Raw genomic sequence first — 14,927 nt, forward strand, 5'->3', positions numbered from 1 at the left:
ATGCAGGGCTTAGCTCATGAATATTAATAAGATTTCCGGACCCACCCTGCTAAAAAAAAATTACGCCTGCGTGAGATGCGGGGCTCACGCCTCGAGGCAGTGGTGCCACGTCTGAGAGTCACGAGCGCGGTAGACATGCTTCACGGAAATAAGCCGATGCGTGTGAAATGCATTCAGAGCGGCTTTGCTGGGACTAAAGACCGTGTCAGACAATCGCTGCAAACACTGGATCCTCATAGAGCGCAACTCCGGCGCCGAAATCGTCTTCGGAGGCGTTTGTATCAGAATTCAGGTCCAAATCTTTATTAAATATCGCTTTAAATATGCAATAATATTACTTAAATTTAAATTACTTAAATTCTGTTATTGATGGCCATTTTCAAAGGTACACTCCCTGTAGAAAGACAGAGAGCAGCAAGGCGCCGCACGCGCATGATTTAGCGGTTAGAAGGAAAGACACTGACTTTTAGTATTAATATCTGGTGCCGTTTTGTGGTAAATATGCTTGTGATGAATATGTCTGATGAATGTCGCCGCTTTGTAATTTTATTTACCCGTAATTACGCTGTTAGTTTAGCTCGCGCCGCATTTTGGCGCGCCGCATGGATACATTTCCTGAGCTATTTCATAAACTTCATATAAAAACAGCTGCGCTTGTCATTGTATCCATTGTATCCATTGACATTGTCATTGTAAACAGCTGCGCTGTTTTTATATCGTACAGAAACATAAAATACAGCCGGCCTGATGGTATTAATAATTCTTCCTCCTGCCTACAGACTCCTGCCAGCTGACGCTGGACCCCAACACAGCAAACAGACTCCTGTCTCTGTCAGGGGGGGACAGGAAGGTGACACGGGGGGCAGAGGAGCCATATCCTGATCATCCAGAGAGATTTGACAGCCGCCCCCAAGTTCTGTGCAGAGAGAGTCTGACTGGCCGCTGTTACTGGGAGGCTGAGTGGGATGGAGATGTAGCCCTGATAGGAGTCACTTATAAAGGGATCAGGAGGAAAGGAGGGAGTGACTGTGTCATTGGATTCAATAACAAGTCATGGTGTCTGCGCTGTGATCCTGACAGTTACTCTGTCTGGCACAATAATAAACAGACTCTCATACCCATATGGCCCTCAGGCTCCCGCAGAGTAGGAGTGTATCTGGACTGGGGGGCTGGTGCTCTGTCCTTCTACAGAGTCTCCTCTGATGGACTGACCCCCCTGTACAGATTCACCTGCTCATTCACTGAGTCCCTCTATCCAGGGTTTTATGTTCATAACTCCTCAGTGTCACTGTGACGTGTTGCTGGTTCTCCTGGCAAAAAGGTCAAATCTCTGCTTTTTAACCTTTATAATACTTTTTACTCTCAAATGTATGTTTGACAAAAATAAGTTTTTCTCTCTGACTAAAATGTAACTAAATATAATCCTGATTGGGGGGGGGGGGCTTTCCCCCTCCCCTGTATATGTACATTTTATATATTTATGCCTATTTACTATATTACTGTACAATGACAATAAAGTCTTTCTGTTCTGTCCTATTAATGTCCTGCTTCAGCGTCACCCAAAGCATGACTGAGTAACATAATGAAACCACAGTCTGCTGGATTAAGTTAAATACATTCACTTTTTACTAATAGAATTAGAGTAAATCAGTGTAAATAACTATTTAACTGCAGACATAAAAGAAATGAAAAACACTGGAAAATATAATTATATCCTGTTACTACTCTGGGTCAGTGGATTAAAGCAAATAAAATTATATTAAATAATTATTTGATTAAATAATAAAATTTGTTTTATGGAATAATTACCCCCCACCCCAATGTACTGTAATAGGTCTGCTTACCCCCCCGTCGGACAGAAGGGGCAGGTGCCCAGACCCCCTTGCCACCCCCACCCCTCGGTAATAGGTCTGCATACGTCCCCCATCGGACAGAAGGGGCAGGTGCCCAGGCCCCCTTGCCACCCCCACCCCTCGGTAATAGGTCTGCTTACGGCCCCCAACGGACAGAAGGGGCAGGTGCCCAGGCCCCCTTGCCACCCTCACCCCACTGTGAAAAGTCTGCTTACGCCCCCTTAGGACAGAAGGGGCAGGTGCCCAGGCCCCCTTGCCACCCCCACCCCACTGTAAAAGGTCTGCTTTCGCCCCCGTCGGATTGGAGGGGCATGTAACCAGACGCCCTTGCCACCCCCACCCCACTGTAAAAGGTCTGCTTTCGCCCCCGTCGGACTGGAATAGCAGGTGCCCAGGCCCTCTTACCACCCCCACCCCACTGTAAAAGGTCTGTTTACGTCCCTGTCGGATAGTAGGGGCAGGTGCCCAGGCCCCCTTACCACCCCCACCCCACTGTAAAAGGTCTGCTTACGCCCCCATAGGACAAAAGGGGTTGGTGACCGGGCACCATTACCACCCCCACCCCCCTGTGAAAGGTCTGCTTACGCCCCCGTCGGACAGGAGGGGCAGGTGCCCATGCCCCCTTGCCACCCCCACCCCACTGTGAAAGGTCTGTTTACGTCCCTGTCGGATAGTAGGGGCAGGTGCCCAGGCCCCCTTACCACCCCCACCCCACTGTAAAAGGTCTGCTTACGCCCCCATAGGACAAAAGGGGTTGGTGACCGGGCACCATTACCACCCCCACCCCCCTGTGAAAGGTCTGCTTTCGCCCCCGTCGGACTGGAGGGGCAGGTGCCCAGGCCCCCTTGCCCTCCCCACCCCACTGTGAAAGGTCTGCTTACGCCCCCGTCGGACTGGAGGGGCAGGTGCCCATGCCCCCTTACCACCCCCACCCCCCTGTGAAAGGTCTGCTTACGTCCCCGTCGGATAGTAGGGGCAGGTGACCAGACACCCTTGTCACCCCCACTCCACTGTAAAAGGTCTGCTTACGCCCCCATAGGACAAAAGGGGTTGGTGACCAGGCACCCTTACCACCCCCACCCCACTGTAAAAGGTCTGCTTTCGCCCCCGTCGGACTGGAGGGGCAGGTGCCCAGGCCCCCTTGCCACCCCCACCCCACTGTAAAAGGTCTGCTTACGTCTCCGTCGGATAGTAGGGGCAGGTACCCAGGCCCCCTTGCCACCCCCACCCCACTGTAAAAGGTCTGCTTACGCCCCCATAGGACAAAAGGGGTTGGTGACCAGGCACCCTTACCACCCCCACCCCACTGTAAAAGGTCTGCTTTCGCCCCCGTCGGACAGAAGGGGCAGGTATCCAGTCACCCTTGCCACCCCCACCCCACTGTAAAAGGTCTGGTTATGCCCCCATAGGACAAAAGCGGCAGGTGCCCAGGCCCCCTTGTCACCCCCACTCCACTGTAAAAGGTCTGCTTACGCCCCCATAGGACAAAAGGGGTTGGTGACCAGGCACCCTTGCCACCCCCACCCCCCTGTGAATGGTCTGCTTACGTCCCCATCAGACTGGAGGGGCAGGTGCCCAGGCCCCCTTGCCACCCCCACCCCACTCTAAAAGGTCTGCTTTCGCCCCCGTCGGACTGGAGGGGCAGGTGCCCAGGCCCTCTTGTCACCCCCACCCCACTGTAAAAGGTCTGCTTACCTCCCCGTTGGATAGGAGGGGCACCTGCCCAGGCCCCCTTGCCATCCCCACCCCACTGTAAAAGGTCTGCTTATGACCCATTTGGACAGGAGGGGCAGGTGCCCAGGCACCCTTGCCACCCCCACCCCACTGTAAAAGGTCTGCTTATGACCCATTTGGACAGGAGGGGCAGGTGCCCAGGCACCCTTGCCACCCCCACCCCACTGTAAAAGGTCTGCTTATGCCCCATTTGGACAGGAGGGGCAGGTCCCCAGGCCCCCTTGCCACCCCCACCCCATTGTAAAAGGTCTGCTTATGCCCCATTTGGGCAGGAGGGGCAGGTGCCCAGGCACCCTTGCCACCCCCACCCCATTGTAAAAGGTCTGGTTATGCCCCCATAGGACAAAAGGGGCAGGTGCCCAGGCCCCCTTGTCACCCCCACTCCACTGTAAAAGGTCTGGTTATGCCCCCATAGGACTGGAGGGGCAGGTGCCCAGGCCCCCTTGCCACCCCCACCCCACTGTAAAAGGTCTGCTTTCGCCCCCGTTGGACAAGAAGGGCAGGTGCCCAGGCCCCCTTGCCACCCCCACCCCACTGTAAAAGGTCTGCTTTCGCCCCCGTCGGACTGGAGGGGCAGGTGCCCAGGCCCCCTTGCCGCACCCACCTCACTGTAAAAGGTCTGCTTACGCCCCATTTGGACAGGAGGGGCAGGTCCCCAGGCCCCCTTGCCACCCCCACCCCACTGTAAAAGGTCTGCTTTCGCCCTCTTCGGACAGAAGGGGCAGGTGCCCAGGCACCCTTGCCACCCCCACCCCACTGTAAAAGGTCTGCTTATGCCCCATTTGGACAGGAGGGGCAGGTGCCCAGGCACCCTTGCCACCCCCACCCCACTGTAAAAGGTCTGCTTACGCCCCATTTGGACAGGAGGGGCAGGTCCCCAGGCCCCCTTGCCACCCCCACCCCACTGTAAAAGGTCTGCTTTCGCCCTCTTCGGACAGGAGGGGCAGGTGCCCAGGCACCCTTGCCACCCCCACCCCACTGTAAAAGGTCTGCTTATGCCCCATTTGGACAGGAGGGGCAGGTGCCCAGGCACCCTTGCCACCCCCACCCCACTGTAAAAGGTCTGCTTATGCCCCATTTGGACAGGAGGGGCAGGTCCCCAGGCCCCCTTGCCACCCCCACCCCACTGTAAAAGGTCTGCTTTCGCCCTCTTCGGACAGGAGGGGCAGGTGCCCAGGCACCCTTGCCACCCCCACCCCACTGTAAAAGGTCTGCTTTCGCCCTCTTCGGACAGGAGGGGCAGGTGCCCAGGCACCCTTGCCACCCCCACCCCACTGTAAAAGGTCTGCTTATGCCCCATTTGGACAGGAGGGGCAGGTGCCCAGGCACCCTTGCCACCCCCACCCCACTGTAAAAGGTCTGCTTATGCCCCATTTGGACAGGAGGGGCAGGTCCCCAGGCCCCCTTGCCACCCCCACCCCACTGTAAAAGGTCTGCTTTCGCCCTCTTCGGACAGGAGGGGCAGGTGCCCAGGCACCCTTGCCACCCCCACCCCACTGTAAAAGGTCTGCTTATGACCCATTTGGACAGGAGGGGCAGGTCCCCAGGCCCCCTTGCCACCCCCACCCCACTGTAAAAGGTCTGCTTTCGCCCTCTTCGGACAGAAGGGGCAGGTGCCCAGGCACCCTTGCCACCCCCACCCCACTGTAAAAGGTCTGCTTATGCCCCATTTGGACAGGAGGGGCAGGTGCCCAGGCACCCTTGCCACCCCCACCCCACTGTAAAAGGTCTGCTTACGCCCCATTTGGACAGGAGGGGCAGGTCCCCAGGCCCCCTTGCCACCCCCACCCCACTGTAAAAGGTCTGCTTACGTCTCCGTCGGATAGTAGGGGCAGGTACCCAGGCCCCCTTGTCACCCCCACTCCACTGTAAAAGGTCTGCTTACGTCCCCATCAGACTGGAGGGGCAGGTGCCCAGGCCCCCTTGCCACCCCCACCCCACTGTAAAAGGTCTGCTTTCGCCCCCGTCGGACTGGAGGGGCACCTGCCCAGGCCCCCTTGCCACCCCCACCCCACTGTGAAAGATTTGCTTACGCCCCCGTTGGACAAGAAGGGCAGGTGCCCAGGCCCCCTTGCCACCCCCCACCCCACTGTAAAAGGTCTGCTTTCGCCCCCTTCGGACTGGAGGGGCAGGTGCCCAGGCCCCCTTGCCACCCCCACCCCACTGTAAAAGGTCTGCTTTCGCCCCCGTCGGACTGGAGGGGCAGGTGCCCAGGCCCCCTTGCCGCACCCACCTCACTGTAAAAGGTCTGCTTACGCCCCATTTGGACAGGAGGGGCAGGTCCCCAGGCCCCCTTGCCACCCCCACCCCACTGTAAAAGGTCTGCTTATGCCCCATTTGGACAGGAGGGGCAGGTGCCCAGGCACCCTTGCCACCCCCACCCCACTGTAAAAGGTCTGCTTATGCCCCATTTGGACAGGAGGGGCAGGTCCCCAGGCCCCCTTGCCACCCCCACCCCATTGTAAAAGGTCTGCTTTCGCCCTCTTCGGACAGTAGGGGCAGGTGCCCAGGCACCCTTGCCACCCCCACCCCACTGTAAAAGGTCTGCTTAAGCCCCATTTGGGCAGGAGGGGCAGGTGCCCAGGCCCTCTTGCCACCCCCACCCCACTGTAAAAGGTCTGCTTACGCCCCCATAGGACAAAAGGGGTTGGTGACCAGGCACCCTTGCCACCCCCACCCCACTGTAAAAGGTCTGCTTTCGCCCCCGTCGGACAGGAGGGGCAGGTGCCCAGGCCCTCTTGTCACCCCCACCACACTGTAAAAGGTCTGCTTACCTCCCCGTCGGACTGGAATAGCAGGTGCCCAGGCCCTCTTACCACCCCCACCCCACTGTAAAAGGTCTGCTTTCGCCACCGTCGGACTGGAGGGGCAGGTATCCAGTCACCCTTGCCCTCCCCACCCCACTGTGAAAGGTCTGCTTACGCCCCCGTCGGACAGGTGGGGCAGGTGCCCAGACCCCCTTGCCACCCCCACCCCACTGTAAAAGGTCTGGTTATGCCCCCATAGGACAAAAGGGGCAGGTGCCCAGGCCCCCTTGTCACCCCCACTCCACTGTAAAAGGTCTGGTTATGCCCCCATAGGACAAAAGGGGTTGGTAACCAGGCACCCTTGCCACCCCCAACCCACTGTAAAAGGTCTGCTTACGTCCCCATCGGACTGGAGGGGCAGGTGCCCAGGCCCCCTTGCCACCCCCACCCCACTGTAAAAGGTCTGCTTTCGCCCCCGTCGGACTGGAGGGGCAGGTGCCCAGGCCCTCTTGTCACCCCCACCCCACTGTAAAAGGTCTGCTTTCCTCCCCGTTGGATAGGAGGGGCACCTGCCCAGGCCCCCTTGCCACCCCCACCCCACTGTGAAAGATTTGCTTACGCCCCCGTTGGACAAGAAGGGCAGGTGCCCAGGCCCCCTTGCCACCCCCACCCCACTGTAAAAGGTCTGCTTTCGCCCCCGTCGGACTGGAGGGGCAGGTGCCCAGGCCCCCTTGCCGCACCCACCTCACTGTAAAAGGTCTGCTTACGCCCCATTTGGACAGGAGGGGCAGGTCCCCAGGCCCCCTTGCCACCCCCACCCCACTGTAAAAGGTCTGCTTTCGCCCTCTTCGGACAGAAGGGGCAGGTGCCCAGGCACCCTTGCCACCCCCACCCCACTGTAAAAGGTCTGCTTATGCCCCATTTGGACAGGAGGGGCAGGTGCCCAGGCACCCTTGCCACCCCCACCCCACTGTAAAAGGTCTGCTTACGCCCCATTTGGACAGGAGGGGCAGGTCCCCAGGCCCCCTTGCCACCCCCACCCCATTGTAAAAGGTCTGCTTTCGCCCTCTTCGGACAGTAGGGGCAGGTGCCCAGGCACCCTTGCCACCCCCACCCCACTGTAAAAGGTCTGCTTATGCCCCATTTGGGCAGGAGGGGCAGGTGCCGAGGCCCCCTTGCCGCCCCCACCTCACTGTAAAAGGTCTGCTTTCGCCCCCGTCGGACAGGAGGGGCAGGTGCCCAGGCCCCCTTGCCACCCCCACCCCACTGTGAAAGGTCTGCTTTCGCCCCCGTCGGACAGGAGGGGCACCTGCCCAGCCCCCCTGCCACCCCCACACCACTGTAAAAGGTCTGCCTACACCCCCTTCGGCCAGGAGGGGCTGGTGCCCAGGCACCCTTGCCACCCCCACCCCACTGTAAAAGGTCTGCTTTCGCCCTCGTCGGACAGGAGGGGCAGGTGCCCAGGCCCTCTTGCCACCCCCACCCCACTGTAAAAGGTCTGCTTACGCCCCCATAGGACAAAAGGGGTTGGTGACCAGGCACCCTTGCCACCCCCACCCCACTGTAAAAGGTCTGCTTTCGCCCCCGTCGGACAGAAGGGGCAGGTACTCAGGCCCCCTTGCCACCCCCACCCCACTGTAAAAGGTCTGCTTTCGCCCCCGTCGGACTGGAGGGGCAGGTATCCAGTCACCCTTGCCCTCCCCACCCCACTGTGAAAGGTCTGCTTACGCCCCCGTCGGACAGGTGGGGCAGGTGCCCAGACCCCCTTGTCACCCCCACTCCACTGTAAAAGGTCTGGTTATGCCCCCATAGGACAAAAGGGGTTGGTAACCAGGCACCCTTGCCACCCCCAACCCACTGTAAAAGGTCTGCTTACGGCCTCGTCGGACAAAAGGGGCAGGGATCCAGGCCCCTTTGCCACCCCCACCCACCTGTGAAAGGTCTGCTTACGTCCCCATCGGACTGGAGGGGCAGGTGCCCAGGCCCCCTTGCCACCCCCACCCCACTGTAAAAGGTCTGCTTTCGCCCCCATCGGACTGGAGGGGCAGGTGCCCAGGCCCCCTTGTCACCCCCACCCCACTGTAAAAGGTCTGCTTACCTCCCCGTTGGATAGGAGGGGCACCTGCCCAGGCCCCCTTGCCACCCCCACCCCACTGTGAAAGATTTGCTTACGCCCCCGTTGGACAAGAAGGGCAGGTGCCCAGGCCCCCTTGCCACCCCCACCCCACTGTAAAAGGTCTGCTTTCGCCCCCGTCGGACTGGAGGGGCAGGTGCCCAGGCCCCCTTGCCACCCCCACCCCACTGTAAAAGGTCTGCTTTCGCCCCCGTCGGACTGGAGGGGCAGGTGCCCAGGCCCCCTTGCCGCACCCACCTCACTGTAAAAGGTCTGCTTACGCCCCATTTGGACAGGAGGGGCAGGTCCCCAGGCCCCCTTGCCACCCCCACTCCACTGTAAAAGGTCTGCTTACGCCCCCATAGGACAAAAGGGGTTGGTGACCAGGCACCCTTACCACCCCCACCCCACTGTAAAAGGTCTGCTTTCGCCCCCGTCGGACTGGAGGGGCAGGTGCCCAGGCCCCCTTGCCCTCCCCACCCCACTGTGAAAGGTCTGCTTACGCCCCCGTCGGACAGGAGGGGCAGGTGCCCAGGCCCCCTTGCCACCCCCACCCCACTGTAAAAGGTCTGTTTACGTCCCTGTCGGACAGGAGGGGCAGGTGCCCAGGCACCCTTGCCACCCCCACCCCACTGTAAAAGGTCTGCTTACGTCTCCGTCGGATAGTAGGGGCAGGTACCCAGGCCCCCTTGTCACCCCCACTCCACTGTAAAAGGTCTGCTTACGCCCCCATAGGACAAAAGGGGTTGGTGACCAGGCACCCTTGCCACCCCCACCCCCCTGTGAAAGGTCTGCTTACGTCCCCATCAGACTGGAGGGGCAGGTGCCCAGGCCCCCTTGCCACCCCCACCCCACTGTAAAAGGTCTGCTTTCGCCCCCGTCGGACTGGAGGGGCAGGTGCCCAGGCCCTCTTGTCACCCCCACCCCACTGTAAAAGGTCTGCTTACCTCCCCGTTGGATAGGAGGGGCACCTGCCCAGGCCCCCTTGCCACCCCCACCCCACTGTGAAAGATTTGCTTACGCCCCCGTTGGACAAGAAGGGCAGGTGCCCAGGCCCCCTTGCCACCCCCACCCCACTGTAAAAGGTCTGCTTTCGCCCCCTTCGGACTGGAGGGGCAGGTGCCCAGGCCCCCTTGCCACCCCCACCCCACTGTAAAAGGTCTGCTTTCGCCCCCGTCGGACTGGAGGGGCAGGTGCCCAGGCCCCCTTGCCGCACCCACCTCACTGTAAAAGGTCTGCTTACGCCCCATTTGGACAGGAGGGGCAGGTGCCCAGGCACCCTTGCCACCCCCACCCCACTGTAAAAGGTCTGCTTATGCCCCATTTGGACAGGAGGGGCAGGTCCCCAGGCCCCCTTGCCACCCCCACCCCATTGTAAAAGGTCTGCTTTCGCCCTCTTCGGACAGTAGGGGCAGGTGCCCAGGCACCCTTGCCACCCCCACCCCACTGTAAAAGGTCTGCTTATGCCCCATTTGGGCAGGAGGGGCAGGTGCCCAGGCCCTCTTGCCACCCCCACCCCACTGTAAAAGGTCTGCTTACGCCCCCATAGGACAAAAGGGGTTGGTGACCAGGCACCCTTGCCACCCCCACCCCACTGTAAAAGGTCTGCTTTCGCCCCCGTCGGACAGGAGGGGCAGGTGCCCAGGCCCTCTTGTCACCCCCACCCCACTGTAAAAGGTCTGCCTACACCCCCTTCGGCCAGGAGGGGCTGGTGCCCAGGCACCCTTGCCACCCCCACCCCACTGTAAAAGGTCTGCTTTCGCCCTCGTCGGACAGGAGGGGCAGGTGCCCAGGCCCTCTTGCCACCCCCACCCCACTGTAAAAGGTCTGCTTACGCCCCCATAGGACAAAAGGGGTTGGTGACCAGGCACCCTTGCCACCCCCACCCCACTGTAAAAGGTCTGCTTTCGCCCCCGTCGGACAGAAGGGGCAGGTACTCAGGCCCCCTTGCCACCCCCACCCCACTGTAAAAGGTCTGCTTTCGCCCCCGTCGGACTGGAATAGCAGGTGCCCAGGCCCTCTTACTACCCCCACCCCACTGTAAAAGGTCTGCTTTCGCCCCCGTCGGACTGGAGGGGCAGGTATCCAGTCACCCTTGCCCTCCCCACCCCACTGTGAAAGGTCTGCTTACGCCCCCGTCGGACAGGTGGGGCAGGTGCCCAGACCCCCTTGCCACCCCCACCCCACTGTAAAAGGTCTGGTTATGCCCCCATAGGACAAAAGGGGCAGGTGCCCAGGCCCCCTTGTCACCCCCACTCCACTGTAAAAGGTCTGGTTATGCCCCCATAGGACAAAAGGGGTTGGTAACCAGGCACCCTTGCCACCCCCAACCCACTGTAAAAGGTCTGCTTACGGCCTCGTCGGACAAAAGGGGCAGGGATCCAGGCCCCCTTGCCACCCCCACCCCACTGTAAAAGGTCTGCTTTCGCCCCCGTCGGACTGGAGGGGCAGGTGCCCAGGCCCTCTTGTCACCCCCACCCCACTGTAAAAGGTCTGCTTTCCTCCCCGTTGGATAGGAGGGGCACCTGCCCAGGCCCCCTTGCCACCCCCACCCCACTGTGAAAGATTTGCTTACGCCCCCGTTGGACAAGAAGGGCAGGTGCCCAGGCCCCCTTGCCACCCCCACCCCACTGTAAAAGGTCTGCTTTCGCCCCCGTCGGACTGGAGGGGCAGGTGCCCAGGCCCCCTTGCCGCACCCACCTCACTGTAAAAGGTCTGCTTACGCCCCATTTGGACAGGAGGGGCAGGTCCCCAGGCCCCCTTGCCACCCCCACCCCACTGTAAAAGGTCTGCTTTCGCCCTCTTCGGACAGAAGGGGCAGGTGCCCAGGCACCCTTGCCACCCCCACCCCACTGTAAAAGGTCTGCTTATGCCCCATTTGGACAGGAGGGGCAGGTGCCCAGGCACCCTTGCCACCCCCACCCCACTGTAAAAGGTCTGCTTATGCCCCATTTGGACAGGAGGGGCAGGTCCCCAGGCCCCCTTGCCACCCCCACCCCATTGTAAAAGGTCTGCTTTCGCCCTCTTCGGACAGTAGGGGCAGGTGCCCAGGCCCCCTTGCCGCACCCACCTCACTGTAAAAGGTCTGCTTACGCCCCATTTGGACAGGAGGGGCAGGTCCCCAGGCCCCCTTGCCACCCCCACCCCACTGTAAAAGGTCTGCTTTCGCCCTCTTCGGACAGAAGGGGCAGGTGCCCAGGCACCCTTGCCACCCCCACCCCACTGTAAAAGGTCTGCTTATGCCCCATTTGGACAGGAGGGGCAGGTGCCCAGGCACCCTTGCCACCCCCACCCCACTGTAAAAGGTCTGCTTATGCCCCATTTGTACAGGAGGGGCAGGTCCCCAGGCCCCCTTGCCACCCCCACCCCACTGTAAAAGGTCTGCTTTCGCCCTCTTCGGACAGAAGGGGCAGGTGCCCAGGCACCCTTGCCACCCCCACCCCACTGTAAAAGGTCTGCTTATGCCCCATTTGGACAGGAGGGGCAGGTGCCCAGGCACCCTTGCCACCCCCACCCCACTGTAAAAGGTCTGCTTATGCCCCATTTGGACAGGAGGGGCAGGTCCCCAGGCCCCCTTGCCACCCCCACCCCATTGTAAAAGGTCTGCTTTCGCCCTCTTCGGACAGTAGGGGCAGGTGCCCAGGCACCCTTGCCACCCCCACCCCACTGTAAAAGGTCTGCTTATGCCCCATTTGGACAGGAGGGGCAGGTGCCGAAGCCCCCTTGCCGCCCCCACCTCACTGTAAAAGGTCTGCTTTCGCCCCCGTCGGACAGGAGGGGCAGGTGCCCAGGCCCTCTTGCCACCCCCCACCCCACTGTAAAAGGTCTGCTTTCGCCCTCGTCGGACAGGAGGGGCAGGTGCCCAGGCCCTCTTGCCACCCCCACCCCACTGTAAAAGGTCTGCTTACGCCCCCATAGGACAAAAGGGGTTGGTGACCAGGCACCCTTGCCACCCCCACACCACTGTAAAAGGTCTGCTTACACCCCCTTCGGCCAGGAGGGGCTGGTGCCCAGGCACCCTTGCCACCCCCACCCCACTGTAAAAGGTCTGCTTTCGCCCCCGTCGGACAGAAGGGGCAGGTACTCAGGCCCCCTTGCCACCCCCACCCCACTGTAAAAGGTCTGCTTTCGCCCCCGTCGGACAGGAGGGGCAGGTGCCCAGGCCCTCTTGCCACCCCCCACCCCACTGTAAAAGGTCTGCTTTCGCCCTCGTCGGACAGGAGGGGCAGGTGCCCAGGCCCTCTTGCCACCCCCACCCCACTGTAAAAGGTCTGCTTACGCCCCCATAGGACAAAAGGGGTTGGTGACCAGGCACCCTTGCCACCCCCACACCACTGTAAAAGGTCTGCTTACACCCCCTTCGGCCAGGAGGGGCTGGTGCCCAGGCACCCTTGCCACCCCCACCCCACTGTAAAAGGTCTGCTTTCGCCCCCGTCGGACAGAAGGGGCAGGTACTCAGGCCCCCTTGCCACCCCCACCCCACTGTAAAAGGTCTGCTTTCGCCCCCGTCGGACAGAAGGGGCAGGTACTCAGGCCCCCTTGCCACCCCCACCCCACTGTAAAAGGTCTGCTTTCGCCCCCGTCGGACAGGAGGGGCAGGTGCCCAGGCACCCTTGCCACCCCACCCCACTGTAAAAGGTCTGCTTTCGCCCTCGTCGGACAGGAGGGGCAGGTGCCCAGGCCCTCTTGTCACCCCCACCCCTCTGTAAAATGTCTGCTTACACCCCCTTCCGCCAGGAGGGGCTGGTGCCCAGGCACCCTTGCCACCCCCACCCCACTGTGAAAGATTTGCTTACGCCCCCGTTGGACAAGAAGGGCAGGTGCCCAGGCCCTCTTGCCACCCCCACCCCACTGTAAAAGGTCTGCTTACCTCCCCGTTGGATAGGAGGGGCACCTGCCCAGGCCCCCTTGCCACCCCTACCCCACTGTAAAAGGTCTGCTTTCGCCCTCGTCGGACAGGAGGGGCAGGTGCCCAGGCCCTCTTGTCACCCCCACCCCTCTGTAAAATGTCTGCTTACACCCCCTTCCGCCAGGAGGGGCTGGTGCCCAGGCACCCTTGCCACCCCCACCCCACTGTGAAAGATTTGCTTACGCCCCCGTTGGACAAGAAGGGCAGGTGCCCAGGCCCTCTTGCCACCCCCACCCCACTGTAAAAGGTCTGCTTACCTCCCCGTTGGATAGGAGGGGCACCTGCCCAGGCCCCCTTGCCACCCCTACCCCACTGTAAAAGGTCTGCTTTCGCCCCCGTCGGACTGGAGGGGCAGGTGCCCAGGCCCCCTTGCCACCCCCACCCCACTGTAAAAGGTCTGCTTTCGCCCCCGTCGGAGTGGAGGGGCAGGTGCCCAGGCCCCCTTGCCACCCCCACCCCACTGTAAAAGGTCTGCTTTCGCCCCCGTCGGACTGGAGGGGCAGGTGCCCAGGCCCCCTTGCCACCCCCACCCCACTGTAAAAGGTCTGCTTTCGCCCCCGTCGGACTGGAGGGGCAGGTGCCCAGGCCCCCTTGCCACCCCCACCCCACTGTAAAAGGTCTGCTTTCGCCCCCGTCGGAGTGGAGGGGCAGGTGCCCAGGCCCCCTTGCCACCCCCACCCCACTGTAAAAGGTCTGCTTTCGCCCCCGTCGGACTGGAGGGGCAGGTGCCCAGGCCCCCTTGCCACCCCCACCCCACTGTAAAAGGTCTGCTTTCGCCCCCGTCGGACTGGAGGGGCAGGTGCCCAGGCCCCCTTGCCACCCCCACCCCACTGTAAAAGGTCTGCTTTCGCCCCCGTCGGACTGGAGGGGCAGGTGCCCAGGCCCCCTTGCCGCCCCCACCCCACTGTAAAAGGTCTGCTTACGCCCCCATAGGACAAAAGGGGTTGGTGACCAGGCACCCTTGCCACCCCCACCCCACTGTGAAAGATTTGCTTACGCCCCCGTTGGACAAGAAGGGCAGGTGCCCAGGCCCCCTTGCCACCCCCACCCCACTGTAAAAGGTCTGCTTTCGCCCCCGTCGGACTGGAGGGGCAGGTGCCCAGGCCCCCTTGCCACCCCCACCCCACTGTAAAAGGTCTGCTTTCGCCCCCGTCGGACTGGAGGGGCAGGTGCCCAGGCCCCCTTGCCACCCCCACCCCACTGTAAAAGGTCTGCTTTCGCCCCCGTCGGACTAGAGGGGCAGGTGCCCAGGCCCCCTTGCCACCACCACCCCACTGTAAAAGGTCTGCTTTCGCCCTCTTCGGACAGGAGGGGCAGGTGCCCAGGCACCCTTGCCACCCCCACCCCACTGTAAAAGGTCTGCTTTCGCCCCCGTCGGACTGGAGGGGCAGGTATCCAGTCACCCTTGCCCTCCCCACCCCACTGTGAAAGGTCTGCTTACGCCCCCGTCGGACAGGTGGGGCAGGTGCCCAGACCCCCTTGCCACCCCCACCCCACTGTAAAAGGTCTGGTTATGCCCCCATAGGACAAAAGGGGCAGGTGCCCAGGCCCCCTTGTCACCCCCACTCCAC

The 14,927-nt window shown here is 61.5% G+C and overlaps 1 protein-coding gene across 47 annotated transcripts in view; it reads left to right on the forward strand.

Annotated features, from left to right (window-relative positions):
- Positions 1–1,532, forward strand: part of LOC125726904 (uncharacterized) — a 138,921-nt gene extending 137,389 nt beyond the window's left edge. For all 47 annotated transcript variants that reach the window (XM_049003339.1, XM_049003340.1, XM_049003347.1 and 44 more), the window contains one exon: positions 780–1,532. In XM_049003339.1, coding sequence (XP_048859296.1) covers positions 780–1,294 — 515 coding nt within the window. In that variant the 3' untranslated portion in view covers positions 1,295–1,532. The remainder of the gene's footprint in view (positions 1–779) is intronic.
- Positions 1,533–14,927: the final 13,395 nt, after the last annotated feature.

The sequence above is a fragment of the Brienomyrus brachyistius genome, unplaced genomic scaffold (genome assembly GCF_023856365.1).
Source record: "Brienomyrus brachyistius isolate T26 unplaced genomic scaffold, BBRACH_0.4 scaffold79, whole genome shotgun sequence".
Lineage (NCBI taxonomy): Eukaryota > Metazoa > Chordata > Actinopteri > Osteoglossiformes > Mormyridae > Brienomyrus > Brienomyrus brachyistius.